Here is a 14,763-nt window from a genome sequence, read left to right on the forward strand (position 1 = left end):
CACCCAGCGCAGAGACACTTGTTTTGTTGTTGTTGTTGTCCTGCTGCACTCACAGTGTGACGGAGCAGTGAAAGCGTTAAGGATTCAGCTTGTGTGTGGGATTTATCTAGTCAGAAGCTCGGGGTCACATCCACTCCCCCTCACTTTGAAACGGACTCCTGGCAGCTGCTCCTCGGAGAGTCCAGTGATGTCTCTATCAACTTGTCAAAGGAATAGCCTGGGGCGATGCTCGGCCCCCCTGAGCCAATCAAACTTTTACAAAGCTTTAACTGATGCTCTTTCCCTGGTTTACAACTGTGCAGGAAGGAGGGGGGGAAGGATTGAGATACACAAAGCAGACCCTACAACGTTAGTAAGGACTGAGAGGCTTCATACCTCAAAGCAGTTCTTTTGGGGGGGGGGGGGACAAAAATGTCCAGGAATGGTTCCGTTGGAGGTGTTGTAATTCTCACTAAAAGTAATTCATTGCTGATTACTGTGACTGTTACTGATAAATTGATCTAGCTGCTGTAAACCCCATTTCAAACCAGTAAAAAAAAAAAAGCCCTACAGTAGTGCCCTGACAGAGGGCTTGGGCATGGCTGTGCTGTAAAATCCAGCCTTGGGTTATCCCATTGGGCTTGAGGTTAATCAAAAAATGCATGCCCCTCTCCTGGATATCTATAGCAAACACAGTCTGAATGGCCGTTTCCAGAATTACAGCATGGCAAATACAGTCAGCACTCGCATATCTTAAAATGTTGACTTCAGTGTCGGTTAAACGCATGTGACGCGTATCTGATTATTTTATTTTGGCCCGTTCCAACCCTTGTCCATTTTTCAGGGAACACAAAAAACATACAATATCAAAATACATATCTGAAAAGACTGTGTTTTAAAATAAGTAGGCCATTTAGATGTGCTGTATTGGTTTTGTTGGTACAGTACTATATTTTCAATAAAATAAGTATTTTAATTCAGAACAATATGATAATGAAAATATCACTTGCCAAAAGAGACGACATGTGTAATACAGTACATACTTTTAAATCTGATACGTATTGTAGCAGTATGCAGTGGTAAAACGCGGCTGACGTGTCTCTGCGTAATGGATATCCGAGTGCTGGCTGTAAGTGTTTTCAGTGTGCATGATGCACAAGACACAGTCAGCACTTTCAGTGACTGCAGACCCGGGCGTGTAGTCAGTGCGGGTCAGGCACAGGAGCACAGGATGACCGAGTAGGTATATTGATAGGTACCTTCCTGGCTATCTCTGCACAGCTAATTGTATGCAGTGTCTCCAAACTCGTGTCTATTCCCCAATGTGAAAGCAGCGGGCTATTTTAAGTGGAATTGCGGTCTCATTCATTCTACACCTATTTTCTCAGGCAGGTTTTGACTTTAAAAGAATCTTGGCTGCCTCTGTTTTCAGGTGTTATTTTAAAGCTGGGTGCCAGCACACTTCTTGAGGGGCCTTCTGTAGCAGTTTCAGACAGGCACAGAGAGCAATCAGGCCCCTCAATCCTGCTAAGACGTGAAATGAATACTTTTGTGAGCTCCACAGAATAACAACGCGCGCAGGCTCTGAAAGAGTTCATAGAAATCATGTAAGCTGTTTTTTCTAACATGCCTAGAATGCAAAATATGAGGATAATGGAGAGGGGAGCACTGTTGCTGAATTAAAGATATGCTGTTGAGAACATATTTCATGTGGTGAAAAATTGCAGATTGCATATTGAAATAACTATCTGTCATTGTATATTAATATAGAATTAATGTTACGGGTTGGGGGTCAGTGGTTTTTGTTGCACATCAGTTAGTCAAAACAAAGTATTTGGTAAAACTTGATTTAATTGTTGTGTTTAACACATCTAAAACATGATCCTGATAAGCAAGTCTTACATTTATATTGTATATATTGCATTTGGTTCTCATTCCCCAGTAAATAATAACCGCTGTATTTAAATAGCACACCAGCCACTAATCCCTTCTTCAGTAGACTGCATGTACATATATATAACCCGTGTGATTTCAGTGTTTAAGTGTGTGGATAAATAAGATGTTATGACCACTCGTGCCCCAGAGGTCGGTACATTATTGCGTTAATTAAAAACCTCTGGTGTTGAGAATGAACCTCCTTTTACAGAGCCATTAAGCATTGGAGATTTTAATGGAAATTGAAAGTGCCAAGTACTAAGAATTGAGAGCCCTCTGTGCGCTCATTGGGAGGCTGCCATTGTGAGCCAGACTACAAAGCAGAGCCATAGAAACGGGCTGCTCACAACGCGCCTTTGATCTATTCAGAAAACAAGGTATAGTGGTGGAAGAGCTATCTCTATAGCGGAGATCCTTTAAAGTAAAGAGGAAATGTATGCATCGTGTGTGTGTTAGTTAGTGTTGTTGCATTGAGAGCACAGAGCCTCAGATGTGGTTTTTATCTATGTATTTCTATGTTGCATTTCCCTGACTATTTGACCGTGTTTGCAGTCGTTCCAGTGCTTCTGGGTTCTGTTGCTCCAATATTGAGCTCTTCTCACGTTTCTCTCAATCTGCCTTTTAGCTTGACTAGAGAATCCAAAGTGCTGGGACCGAGACTTCCTCACGCGTTCACATCGTGAGCTTGGCCAGCTCCTCCTCCTCGCTGTCTACAGGACTGAGACTTCCTCACGCGTTCACATCGTGAGCTTGGCCAGCTCCTCCTCCTCGCTGTCTACAGGACTGAGACTTCCTCACGCGTTCACATCGTGAGCTTGGCCAGCTCCTCCTCCTCGCTGTCTACAGGACTGAGACTTCCTCACGCGTTCACATCGTGAGCTCAGCCAGCTCCTCCTCCTCCTCACTGTCTACAGGACTGAGACTCCCTCACGCGTTCACATCGTGAGCTCGGCCAGCTCCTCCTACTCGCTGTCTATAGGAATGTAGAGTAGGAGGGGCTTGCAGAGTTGAAAGGTCACATACAGTGTTGCTGCTCAAAGACAGATGAGCTGTTCTTTACGTGGATCTAAAATAGTAATACAAACTGGAGCAGACTAAAAACAAATGTTTAAATCAATTCCCATTTCTTTTATTATTTATTTTTAATCTTATTTACAATAAAATAAAGGCATATTTATATAAACATGAATTTAGATATACAGCTTTGTAAAAAAAACACAATACAGGATTTTAAATACATTTACAGCCCTGGAGAAATACATATTCTCAAAGTAGTATGCACCGGAATGCTCTTTACAATGGACTGGAACTCGTGTGCATAATAACACTCTTCAGCATTACAAACATAGAGCCCACCATTAAAGAGAAGAAAATGACAGCAGACGAAACACAATGAAATAGGCTTGCTGATTCAGACATTTCAATAGCAGATCTCCACACATTCACACAATTCTTCATACTACCTATTGAAGAGGAAAACAAAATCCCATATCAGAAACTGAAAGGCAACTGCCAGTGTTTGATAAAAAAAAAAGAATAATAATAATAATAATAATAATAATAATAATAATAATAATAATGTTGACAGAATAAAAAATACAATCAGTGTTACAGCAGTAGAGAGGAGTACAGAGATGAGTTTATTTGCCACAAGCAACATGGAAAGAAACACAAACATAGAAGCTACGTTCTAAACACGTGCACTACACCGAATCCCAACTTAAAACATCATGTAACATGCTCCCAGCAAATACAAAAACTTAAGAACTACTTTTATTTTATATACACACACATTCTTCACTTTGTTTGGACAAAGGTAGACAAGTAATGGATAGCAGCTTTGAAGAACACAAGCATCATTTTAGAGAGAGAAGGTGCATAGAAGTGTTTACATTTGTGATGAGTGTGTACATACAGCACACTTAGGATAAAAAGAAGTGCCTAGTCATTTAAAGCAGCAGCAGCATCTTTTTTCAGAGAGCCTAGTTAATAGCTAGACATATTGCAACAGTAAATGAGAGGAGACAGGTATCCTGCTCTGTGGTCAAGCAGACAGCCAGACGGATTAGCTGGTGCGCTGGGCATTCCACGGTATGAAATTTCAAACTTTATTTCATCCAGGGACATGTCTGCAGTGTGCACATGGACAGACAGACAGAGAAACAGATGGCTCGAATCCCAAAGTCAACCACGCTCTCCAATAGGGCAGTATTATTATTTCATGCTGCACTGCTCAGTATATTACATTATTAGATACTGAAAGCGTTTCAAGCACCCCAGGCCACTCAGCAGGATCGTGCCACAGAGGTGACGAGAGCAGAATTAGTGCGAGTGGTGAGACAGCAGGCAGCAGCAGGAGGGCTAGAGGCGGGAGCTGCAGCTTCACTAGGTGAGTGTTCTGGCATTTCAAGGATAGCCCAACCTTCCATCTACGCACCTTTTCTTCCGAAGCGGGCTGTGGCTGGTGGATGGGGGTTTTAATTCGGCGTGCTGCACCTGTAAAAACAAACAGCCATTCCGTTGGAGGCAGGAAATGGGAGCTCGCTGGAGCGAGCTAATGGCTCCCCAAGGAGCCGCGGCGCAGGAAAACAGAGGAGGGTTCAGAAGTAATGAATCATTTTCTTAACACAGGAGCAGAGGGGATTAATCACTGAGAGGAAGGATTTGAGAAGTCCAGGGTCCCTGTTTCTCCTCCCGCCTCCCCAGCAAAACTAAAATATTAAAAGCAGATTTCAGCAGTTAAAGAAACAGGCTGGCAGGCAGTTTAGAACAAGTTTAATCACTCATTACTAATTCCATGTGAAGTGGTTTTACACAAACCATTGCATACCCTAAATCAGAGCCATGACAGACCCCCTGCTTGCAAAGTCTTTGTTTCTTTAGTATAATGTCGTTTGGCATTAAGACCCCAGGTGTCCACACTATATATGGAGTTCCCCTCTCACCTACTCTCAGCGACTCCCCTCTGCCATCTACTGTTTCATGATCAATTTATTTTTTTATCATTGAAAAACTGACGTGGAACAGTGAACCCTGCACCTTGCTCCTTGACCCTTGGGTGTGTCCAAGCTCACACTATAGAAAGCAATGTCTGAAGCAGATATGTGTGATCACACATGTTCTGAGGGTTGGTTGTTTGTTTGTAGAACAGTTAGCACAGACCCAAGGTAGGGGCCAGAGGAAGGATTGATTGCCAGAAGTTTCTTTTTTAGTAAGTAGAACCTAAGAATGAATCCTTCAAGAGTATGAGTCACTTTAAATACAAAAAGGAAACGCACTGGCCCAAAAACCCAAACAGTCTGAAGTCTACCTCAGTACTTCAGGCAGACAGAACTCCGCTAATGCCAGTTTCCTTGTTTTATTTGGTATACAGGAAACGCAGTGATATGCATACAAATACACACACTCCTGTATACCAGTAGCAGACAGAGTGCTACCAGTCTACGTCAAGGGGCATTGAAGCAAGGGCAGAGGGTTAGACTTTATTTCGAGACCAGACTGTTTGTGACACAGCCTGTATTCTTTCTGCTTGGATATGAAGGAGCACCTCATTGATAGCAAGCCACTTCCTGCCCTTCGCACAGCATTCACACAGAGAAAACAGACAAAATGCGCTGAGAGCTCTTGATAATTACAAAGGAAAGATTTTCTGTATTGGCAGTATTCTCGTGGCATGTGATGTGACTGCAAATGACACATCAGCCATCGCTAAGACACACTTGCATATGGATCACAGCGGGATTGCTGTAGCTCACAAGTTCATGTACTGACTTTTCCAACCCGATGTGACAGCGCCCTGTATGTGGGTTCAGCTGATAGAGTCTAGGAAGGATCAGCCAGAGAGACGTTGGCTTCATGTCGCTTTCTAATGACGAGATTCAATTTGCCCAATGATGAGGGGTGCCACATTAGACCTTAGTTGTGGTTCACCTTGCTTCAGAGGGATAATGCATTGGTTTGGAAGCTCTGATTGACCATGTTACTCCACTGCTTGTCTCAACTGGGAGCCTCTGCTCAGGACTGAGTATTTGGGTGGCCACTATTGTAGAGTAGGCTGGGATTAGGGTGCACTGGTAGTAGCCAGTGGTGTCATCTTTCAGGTATACTGAATTAAAATACTTGCAAAAAAGTCTGTCTGAATGCAATGTACTGTATAAAGTGTGTCCCTGCTTGTTCTTTTGGTGCTCCTTTTCAGAAAAAAAGTTACATCAAACTGCTTTAGGATTTGTTTTGATTGATGTGTTTTTGTTAATCTTAAAAGGTGCTGCTAAAGTATTAAAAAATAAAACGCAGATCAAGTAGCTGGAAGGGAGACACAGGCCAATCAGTTTTCAAAGTGTGACCAGACCCTGACAAGCTCCTCTCCGTCTCAATCAGACACTTACCTTCTGTATATCCGAAGGCACCCTGGAGAGGAAATCTAGGATTTCGTTATTGTCGATGGTGTAGTGATTCCGTAACTTCTTGGTAAATTTATTTATTCCTTTAAAATAAAAAGGGGTTCATTAGAAAAATCCCCCAAGAAGGTGGTATACAGTGATACACATTACAAGGGTTAAAGTTCATAAGCTCTCACCTGACACATTCACAGCAAACCAGAGCGCCAGAATACAACTGAAGTATTTGAAATAGAAAACCTGGCTAAAACAGCGACACATCTGCCCACTGATTATCATACCGCTAGTTAGTATCTGTCTCTGCTGTACTTACTGTGCCAGAACAAAAGGGAAAAAAAACATCTGGCCTGCTGTTGCTAAGATAAACAGTGTGACAGTGAATAAGCAGACAGGCAAACTAATACCAGACAGGCAAACTAAACTGGTCCATTACTCTGAGATTACTGAGAGTCGCTGTAGTCTTCACTCAAACGGTTAGAATGACAGCGCTAAGCAAAGCAACAACAGAAGAGAAGCTCCTCGGATGTATCTTCATGCAATCGGGAGGTCTGTGTCTGAGCTGTTAAAACAAGGGGGGCTCAGCTTCCCATCCCGAACGCAGCCCAGCACTTTCACTGTGAAGTCTAACAGCCCAGCGGGACAGGCTCTCGCTCCATTTGTCCGAAGGCATGTTGAGTCCTGCAGTTTCACACAGCTCAGGCAACGTTTCTGAGAAGGCAGATGTGCACTCACTCCCCAGACACTTCTTGACCGAGCAACAAAATTGAATTTTGCCCTTTATTATTATTATTATTATTATTATTATTATTATTATTATTATTATTATTATTATTATTATTATTATTATAAAAGAAAAAAGTTGTATTTAGTTCTTTATTTTCTCAAAGAAACAGTATTATTATTCTGATAACCAATTATGCAAGTGTTTTTGACACTGGGCAGAAATAATCTGCTGGTTTTCCCCCCTCGTACTTTGTTTTCTATTGTTATGTTTTCAATGCCCACAGGGCTGGCTGTGCAGCTTGAAAGCTCTGTCCTGAGGTGAGAGTTAACTGGAAATACAGGAAGGGGTTTGCTCGGTCTGTTTGATATTATTTGCCTATTGATGGGGTTATTGATTCTGCTCTGCACAGGAGACAGCCTCAGCACAGTTCCTAAGAGCTGCATTGTAGAACCCTGAATGGAATTGTAGAACCATGAATGGAATTGTAGAACCTAAGATGCTCCTGAACTGCAATGTCCCAAAACAGCAGACTAGAATGTGTCTACCAAGCCTGGCCTCCCCTCCCAAAGCAAAAGAAAGCAGTGCACTTACCCCACAACAAAACAATGTACCGCAGAGGGATGAAATACAGTAAAACCATGGCAACAACAAGAACCAGGCAAGCAAGACTGGACAGGAACGGGACGGTCCAGTTGAAAGTGCTGCAAAGGAAATGGACAGTTATTCAGTGTGTATTTATCAACACAGTGACAGGAGTCAACTGGAGGGCACGGGTAGTGGACAGTACATGGGAACCGAATCGAGCATTTGGATTAGGTCCAGTTCCATGGTCATTGTCCTTTACAGAGTATGCAGAGTCACTTACAATAGGACATTGATTTAACATCTCATCCGCAGGATAGAGCACAAGGAGGTGAAGTGACTTGCTCATGGTCACACAGTGGGTCAGTCAGTGGCAGAGGTGGGATTTGAACCGGTGACCGTCAGTGGCAGAGGTGGGATTTGAACCGGTGACCTTCTGTTTAAGCCCTGGACGTTAACCACTGGCCCACACTGCCTCCTTTTATTAATAACTGTTGATTTAAGTTGAAATGAAAGTCTGTATGTGCTAGATGTTTTAAATAGGGAGCAAACCTTGTTAATAATCAAACTGGCTGGACTCCTGTCACTCATCTTGATAATGTGTTGGTGAAAAGTCATAAACCTAGAACACAGAGCACTGAATCTGGGTCTCACCTGCCCAGCCCCTCCTTGAGTAATTAAGCACAGCCGCAAAATGCACTACTTACTTTTTAATTCTTTCTCCGAAGCAAGCAATTTCTTCCAGGTTATTCTGAACTGTTATCACAATATCCTGAACCATGTGAATTTTTTCTATTAATCCTTTTCTCTCAGATTCCTGAAAACAGAAATAAAACACACACATTAAAAGCTATCCATGTGCATTGTCCCTTAGTTTCAATAGGCTGCTTTGCCTTGGCGGTGCAGGTGGCTTGGATGTACATTACCGAACAATGGAATGATGAAGCCAGGTGGTTTTTAAGCTAAAATACACAGTGTAACAGTAGCTGCAACTTCAATAAAGAAACAATAAGAAATATGCACACCAATCATATCGCCAGACTGCCACTCTGTGCATTAGGGTTAAAGCTGCTGGAGAGCAACGTGAACAGAGAGCCTTCTCAATCCACAGGTAGTGCCAGGACATGCCTGCTCTTGCAGCTCCGAGTCTAATCCCATTCAACGACCTGGGCTACCTCTTTGAGAGTCTTCACACATTCCTGAACGAGCCTGGCAGTGTGGAGACAACACAGCCTAACAACCACAACACAGCGTAGCAACCAAAACACAGCCTGGCAACCACAACACAGCCTAGCAACCACAACACAGCCTAACAACCACAACACAGCCTAACAACCACAACACAGCGTGGCAACCACAACACAGCGTGGCAACCACAACACAGCCTGGCAACCACAACACAGCCTAACAACCACAACACAGCATAACAACCACAAAACAGCCTGGCAACCACAACACAGCCTGGCAACCACAACACAGCCTAACAACCACAACACAGCCTAACAACCACAACACAGCCTAACAACCACAACACAGCCTAACAACCACAACACAGCCTGACAACCACAACACAGCCTAACAACCACAACACAGCCTAACAACCACAACACAGCCTGGCAACCACAACACAGCCTAGCAACCACAACACAGCCTAACAACCACAACACAGCATAACAACCACAACACAGCCTGACAACCACAACACAGCCTAGCAACCACAACACAGCCTAACAACCACAACACAGCTGTTTTATAAACAGAAAGTGAAACGCTTGGGGAGGTGCAGCTTCTACCAGATTCATTTTAATAACAAGTAAGAGACGTTGTAGTTCCAATACCTTCCTAAATAACTGGATCACAATGAACACAGCCCTAACTTTTTCAACAGCCCTAAACTTTTTATTTTTGTCTGCCAAGTGAATTTGGGATTATTTATTGTTCCACATTACCATATGGATTACAATATGATTGTATAGCATGTGTAAAGCAAAGTAAAAGCAATTCCCATGAGACGTGTATGTGTGTGTGTGTGTGTGTGTAGACATGTTGACCGCTGCACCCCCAACACTGTTCAAAAGGATCAAATTGGCCCTTGGCTGGCGTGAGTGTCCTCAGGCTCCACAGCAATCCAAACGGAGCAGCCACTGCGTCAGTGTAAACACTTCCGAGGCTCGTGACTAAGGCTTTCCAGTGGGACAGTGGGAACCCAAGATATGAAAACTAAACAGGGATGAGAATTCGCACATCAAAAAGATGTAAGGAATGACTAGCCATCTGATGTTCTTTGTCATTAGAGGCTTGAGGATGTGTACATGTTTCTGCTGAAAACAGCTCGGTGTGACAGCCTCCAGACAGACTTCTTTATCAGGAAGCCCCTGGGAACTGGGGAGAAACACAGGAGCTCAGCCAGAAAGGATCGAGTCTGAGAGCCTTCACGCCAGCCCTGAAGCAGCTGGACTAAACAAGACAGGGAGGCAGAGCAGGGAAAGTCCCCGTCTCAAAATACTTTCCCTTTGATTTCCCATCCAGAGATGATCCTTGTATGTAAACCATAAAACTGTTCACGACGTTACCACTCAAAGTTCAAGCTGCACACCAGTACTTCTCAATGGGCTTATATTGCTGGCATGGCTCATTATTTCAGATAAATGATAGTTACAAAGTAAATGCATGTATCATGCATGCACGGGCAATCCATTTTGCATTGAAAATCTCACTCACATACTGTTAAATAAATGAAAAGATCTCCAAAGAACCAACTACCATTGAATGATAGAATAATTGCATGACCCACAATGTGTAGTGCATGTTAACACATAATGCGTGTGGCAGGCTGTGTGATTGGAGGACAACCAGTAAATCAGGGCTAGGACACTGACAAGCCGATTGCTTGACAGTATAACCCTGCTCCACTGGTCACACAAGTTAGGTGCTAGAAGTGCCCTTGAATTAGCTAGGTGAGGACGGCATATTTGAGTGAGGCCTGCTCATCTCTCCCATTTGCTGGCACATTTAATTTCGGCACAAAACCAACTAAAGTGTATTGGATTCTACTCTGCTTAAGCCATATTAGACCTTGACAGCATGCACATTAAACACATGCAGGGATCGCCCAGGGATCCGAGCCATTTGGAGAAATGAAAGAAAGTTACAAACTCCTGGTTAAGTCCCCCACATAAGGAAAAAAAAGAACTAAAACAAGGACATGAGTTTGGCTGTGACAAATACACACAAAAGGTAACCCATGTCAGAGCCGGCTTCACAGTCTGAGATGAAAAACGACATCCTGGAGCTTTCATCTTAATAAAGACCAAAGAACACAGGAATAAGTATGCTCAGCATCTGAATCAGTGAGCTGTCAGGATTATTTCAATTTATCTCCCAAACTGCCTTTGAAGCCCTCCATCTTTTAGCGACTCCTGCTGCAAATCTTTCAGTGCTCATTTGATGATCATAATCTTTTCGTGCGCTTCTTTTTTTTTGGAGTTCCATGAAAAATGTTTCATTACCTCTGAAAAATTAAATAAAAAAACAGCGTGAGTGAGAGATTCCAAGGATCTCAGACAGTACAGAGAACCACTCATCAGAAAACCCTTTGTGATTCCGCATTCATTTGGATAAAGAATACCATGTAGCAATTTACCGACATCTACAGACGGTGATACAGACATATGCAAACTTCATATAAATGCTTATCTCTTATCCATTTCAATGCAGACAGATGTGCCGATAAACAGATTCAAGTTACATCTAGTGTAATGTACCTTACATCGTATGACAGAACATATGCACTATTGCATTTACAGTCCGTCAACAGAAGGAATACACTGCATTTAGTTTTGCCAATTCAGAAACAAGTACCATAGTACTGACATCACACCTGTCTGACTAAGCATCCAAGCAGAAGAGATCAGGTAGATATGAAACATTTGCAGCAATAAACGTCTTTGTCATTGCAACTGCACTGCAGACCAGTTCAAGCTTTAGTACTAGCCTCAATACAGTTTGTAACAGGGTTAGTAGCTCCAGCCTGTGGGTACCTGACAGAGGTACCAGCTCCGGCCTGTGGGTACCTGACAGAGGTACCAGCTCCGGCCTGTGGGTACCTGACAGAGAGGTTAACACTGGAATGACTGCTCGTGAAGGCGTGCAGGGTGCAGGGGGGAGCACAGCACTGTACAGGAGAAACAACACAGAGGCTGACAGTTCAAAGCTGAGAGAATCCAGCCGTGACCCCGACAGTCTGGATTCCCTTAGAAAAGCCGAGCAGAGAGGGGAGGGAGAGACTCCCAAGGACTCAGCCACGCCGGCTGGGGGCCAGCGGGAATTGGAGTGCTTTTTATCTTTTACAGTCATTTATGAGAGAAATCGGGGGATTTTTTTGCTGCAATTAAGCACTGTCTGTCAGCCCAAGATTGATAGCTTCAGCCAAAGGGAAGTCGCTTTGACCACATCATTTGTAAACAGACCCCCTCTGTGGACAGATTAGCGTTCCCAGAAAGGGGCTCTGCTATGTATTACATGCACCAGAAGGGCATTTGCTTTCTTTCTTTTTTTATTTAAACATGTATCTCTTCTCAAATTTGCACTCAGGCACAACTTTTAACATTAATCTCCTTTAGTAAAATCTGGAACTGTATCCCATAAACCTTTCAGAGCTTTCTTAACTTGCTTTCTCTGGGTTCATTCAAATTCAAATACATATTGTGCTTTTACTATAACTGGATGTTAAGGGTTTGGGAAAATGGACAAATAAATTACATTTTTTTTTTTTTTTACTTTTTAAAATTCACCTCATCCCTCAAAAGTTTTCCTTAACTTGAATTTATGGTAAAGCATTTCTTTAAAAAGCCTAGATTATTAATATTATTGGAAATCCAATTAAATATTAGGCTATTAAAGCAAATGTAATCAAAAGAAGTCGTCCACACCTCCACACTCAGTCTCCTGAAGTGTTGCACACCAGGTGGTCTCCACTGTCATTGGGTAAGCCTCCCTCCCCACATCACACCGAAGAGCAACACGCGGTGTAGAACCTAACTGCCTGAATTCCCTGGAGAGGGGAGGACTGTAATTAACCACTCCGAGAAGTAGGATATTTACATTGTTCTGCTTGGTGGGAAGATAGCAAACAAACCCATCTGTGCAAGTGTATCTTAAGAGGTGTCAAAAAAGTGTAAGAAAAAAAGGTGTCCACGTATCAGACATAAAATTGAGGTAGGTGTCAATCCATCCAATTCATTACCAGCACAGGTTAGAACACTCATTAGCCAATGGGATTGCTCCCTCTGACCTTGCCATGTTGATAATACACCTTGTTAACGGTAGGTTAGAAGGTTTCACTAAAACTCAACGACGACATCAGGAGGGTACTTTTACAATTAGCATTTCCTGACTATGGAATGTGTATTTATCTTTGGCCACAGCACTTCTCCAAACAGAGACCTCAACAACACAAATGACCAAACCCCAAACTCACCAGCAGCCTAGCCTTCTCCTCCTGGACATTACAGCGTTCCAGACATGCCTGATCACAATGCAAAGATGCCCTGATTTCAGACTGCATTCCCTTGCTCCCTGGTGGGGCATTATTTTTATTAAAGAGAAAGAGAAAACGTTTCCCCACAACTAAAGCAGTCCAAGACAAGGTCCTCCTTGAAATTGGTAAGCAATCTGCTTGCGTGCGGACCACTCTGCTTTGCTATGTGGCCCTATGCAATTACAGTGAGACGGCGCCGTTTCCCAGCAAGCTAAATTTACTTTGACATTGGGACCTGTAGAGAGCCACACATATTTTAAAACATATAATGCTATTCCCACCCTGTTGCATGAATTTTGAGAAAGACACGTTCCTGCAATTTTTAGTAGCCCCTTAGGGTAAGTTTGAAATAGTTTCATGCACAATCTACATGGTGACACTTATTATATTAGGGAGGGAAAGATTTCCCTGTCCATGGATATCTATAGTCCCTGATCAGTGGAATATAGACTTGAGCCACAGTGGAAAAGTGAATCCCTGAAGCCCAGCAACGGCCTGCAATAAACCATGCATCTCTGGTTACTCCCAAGGGCTCAAATCCCTATATATTTAAAACATATTTAAAACTTTTTTTTAATTAAAAATCTGAAAAACTTTTCAGCTGAATAGCCTTCAGGAGAGCCCCGACTGCTCACGTGGAATCACAAGAAGGTAGGAATGTCTCATGGATTTCAGTGGAGAATGTCTCATCTAGAAATGTGTGCCTCACAGAGGCCATTTCATTACTCTACTCCAAACAGTTTCCGTGAGCTGAAACAGCACAAGCAGGCGTCAATTAGTGCTAGCGCTGGTGGAACCTGAACTCACTATTATGCTCCAAATGACAGGGAGGCAGAAATTACTTCTGTGGTTAAAAGCTTGCTTCTCAGAGTTTCGCTGCAGTATTTTATCATGTCTGCTAACATAACTTCTGAGTTTTCAGTAGTGAACAGAGGAGAATACCCAGCGGAATTAGATCAGTAAGTGCTAGGAGGGAGTGACATTATTTTGAACAGGATTTTAAATGCAGCCCTAATTGGCACTCAGTGGGCAGTATTCATTTTTGACTATTTTTTTGTAAGCCAATTCCTTTATAAAAAAAAAAAAACCTGCTAGCTATGAAATCAATGGAAAAAGGTCTACAGAATGCTTGTGAATTTTGAAAGCATTATGTTCTGTGTGAACTGTGTGCCCTCTGCCATTCAGTGTCAGCTCAATACTCATGGCACTCTTTGTGATCCAAGTTAGTTCAGAAATTCAACTGCAATGTATTTAGAAACAGTGAACTGGTTCTATAATATTACGTAACTACACATCTATTTAAATAGTGCCTACTTTGTAATAGTACTAATGACACTAATGCTAGTGGCACTGTTACTCCAGTCCAGTAGAGCAGTGCACACACTCCTCTGTTTAAAACAAACTCAAGAATTAGGAGACATTTACCTTTTCATCATCGTCATCATCGTCGCCCAGGCCCATACTTCCCTGATTAAAAAGAAAGAAAGAAAAAGGTTCATTCTACTACAGCAGTGATAGACAGGAGCCTATCAATGAAGCCACAGGTTGCAATAAAGACGCAGTGGCAGTGACTGCTAAAGCACTGGAGATAAAATACAAAGAGGGCT

At 42.7% G+C, this 14,763-nt stretch overlaps 1 protein-coding gene across 5 annotated transcripts in view; it reads right to left on the minus strand.

Moving 5' to 3' along the window:
• Positions 1-3,017: 3,017 nt before the first annotated feature.
• LOC117429828 (multiple C2 and transmembrane domain-containing protein 2-like) overlaps positions 3,018-14,763 on the minus strand; it is a 48,154-nt gene continuing 36,408 nt past the window's right edge. For 4 of the 5 annotated variants that reach the window (XM_058999193.1, XM_058999192.1, XM_034049682.3 and 1 more), the window contains 5 exons: positions 14,582-14,623; positions 8,325-8,434; positions 7,627-7,736; positions 6,300-6,397; positions 3,018-4,410 (listed from right to left, as the gene is read on the minus strand). In XM_058999193.1, the coding sequence (XP_058855176.1) occupies positions 4,321-4,410; positions 6,300-6,397; positions 7,627-7,736; positions 8,325-8,434; positions 14,582-14,623 (450 nt within the window). In that variant the 3' untranslated portion in view covers positions 3,018-4,320. The remainder of the gene's footprint in view (positions 4,411-6,299; positions 6,398-7,626; positions 7,737-8,324; positions 8,435-14,581; positions 14,624-14,763) is intronic. The other variant, XM_034049683.3, reaches the window with a different exon arrangement.

Source organism: Acipenser ruthenus, chromosome 24, assembly GCF_902713425.1.
Source record: "Acipenser ruthenus chromosome 24, fAciRut3.2 maternal haplotype, whole genome shotgun sequence".
NCBI classification, from domain to species: Eukaryota; Metazoa; Chordata; class Actinopteri; order Acipenseriformes; family Acipenseridae; genus Acipenser; species Acipenser ruthenus.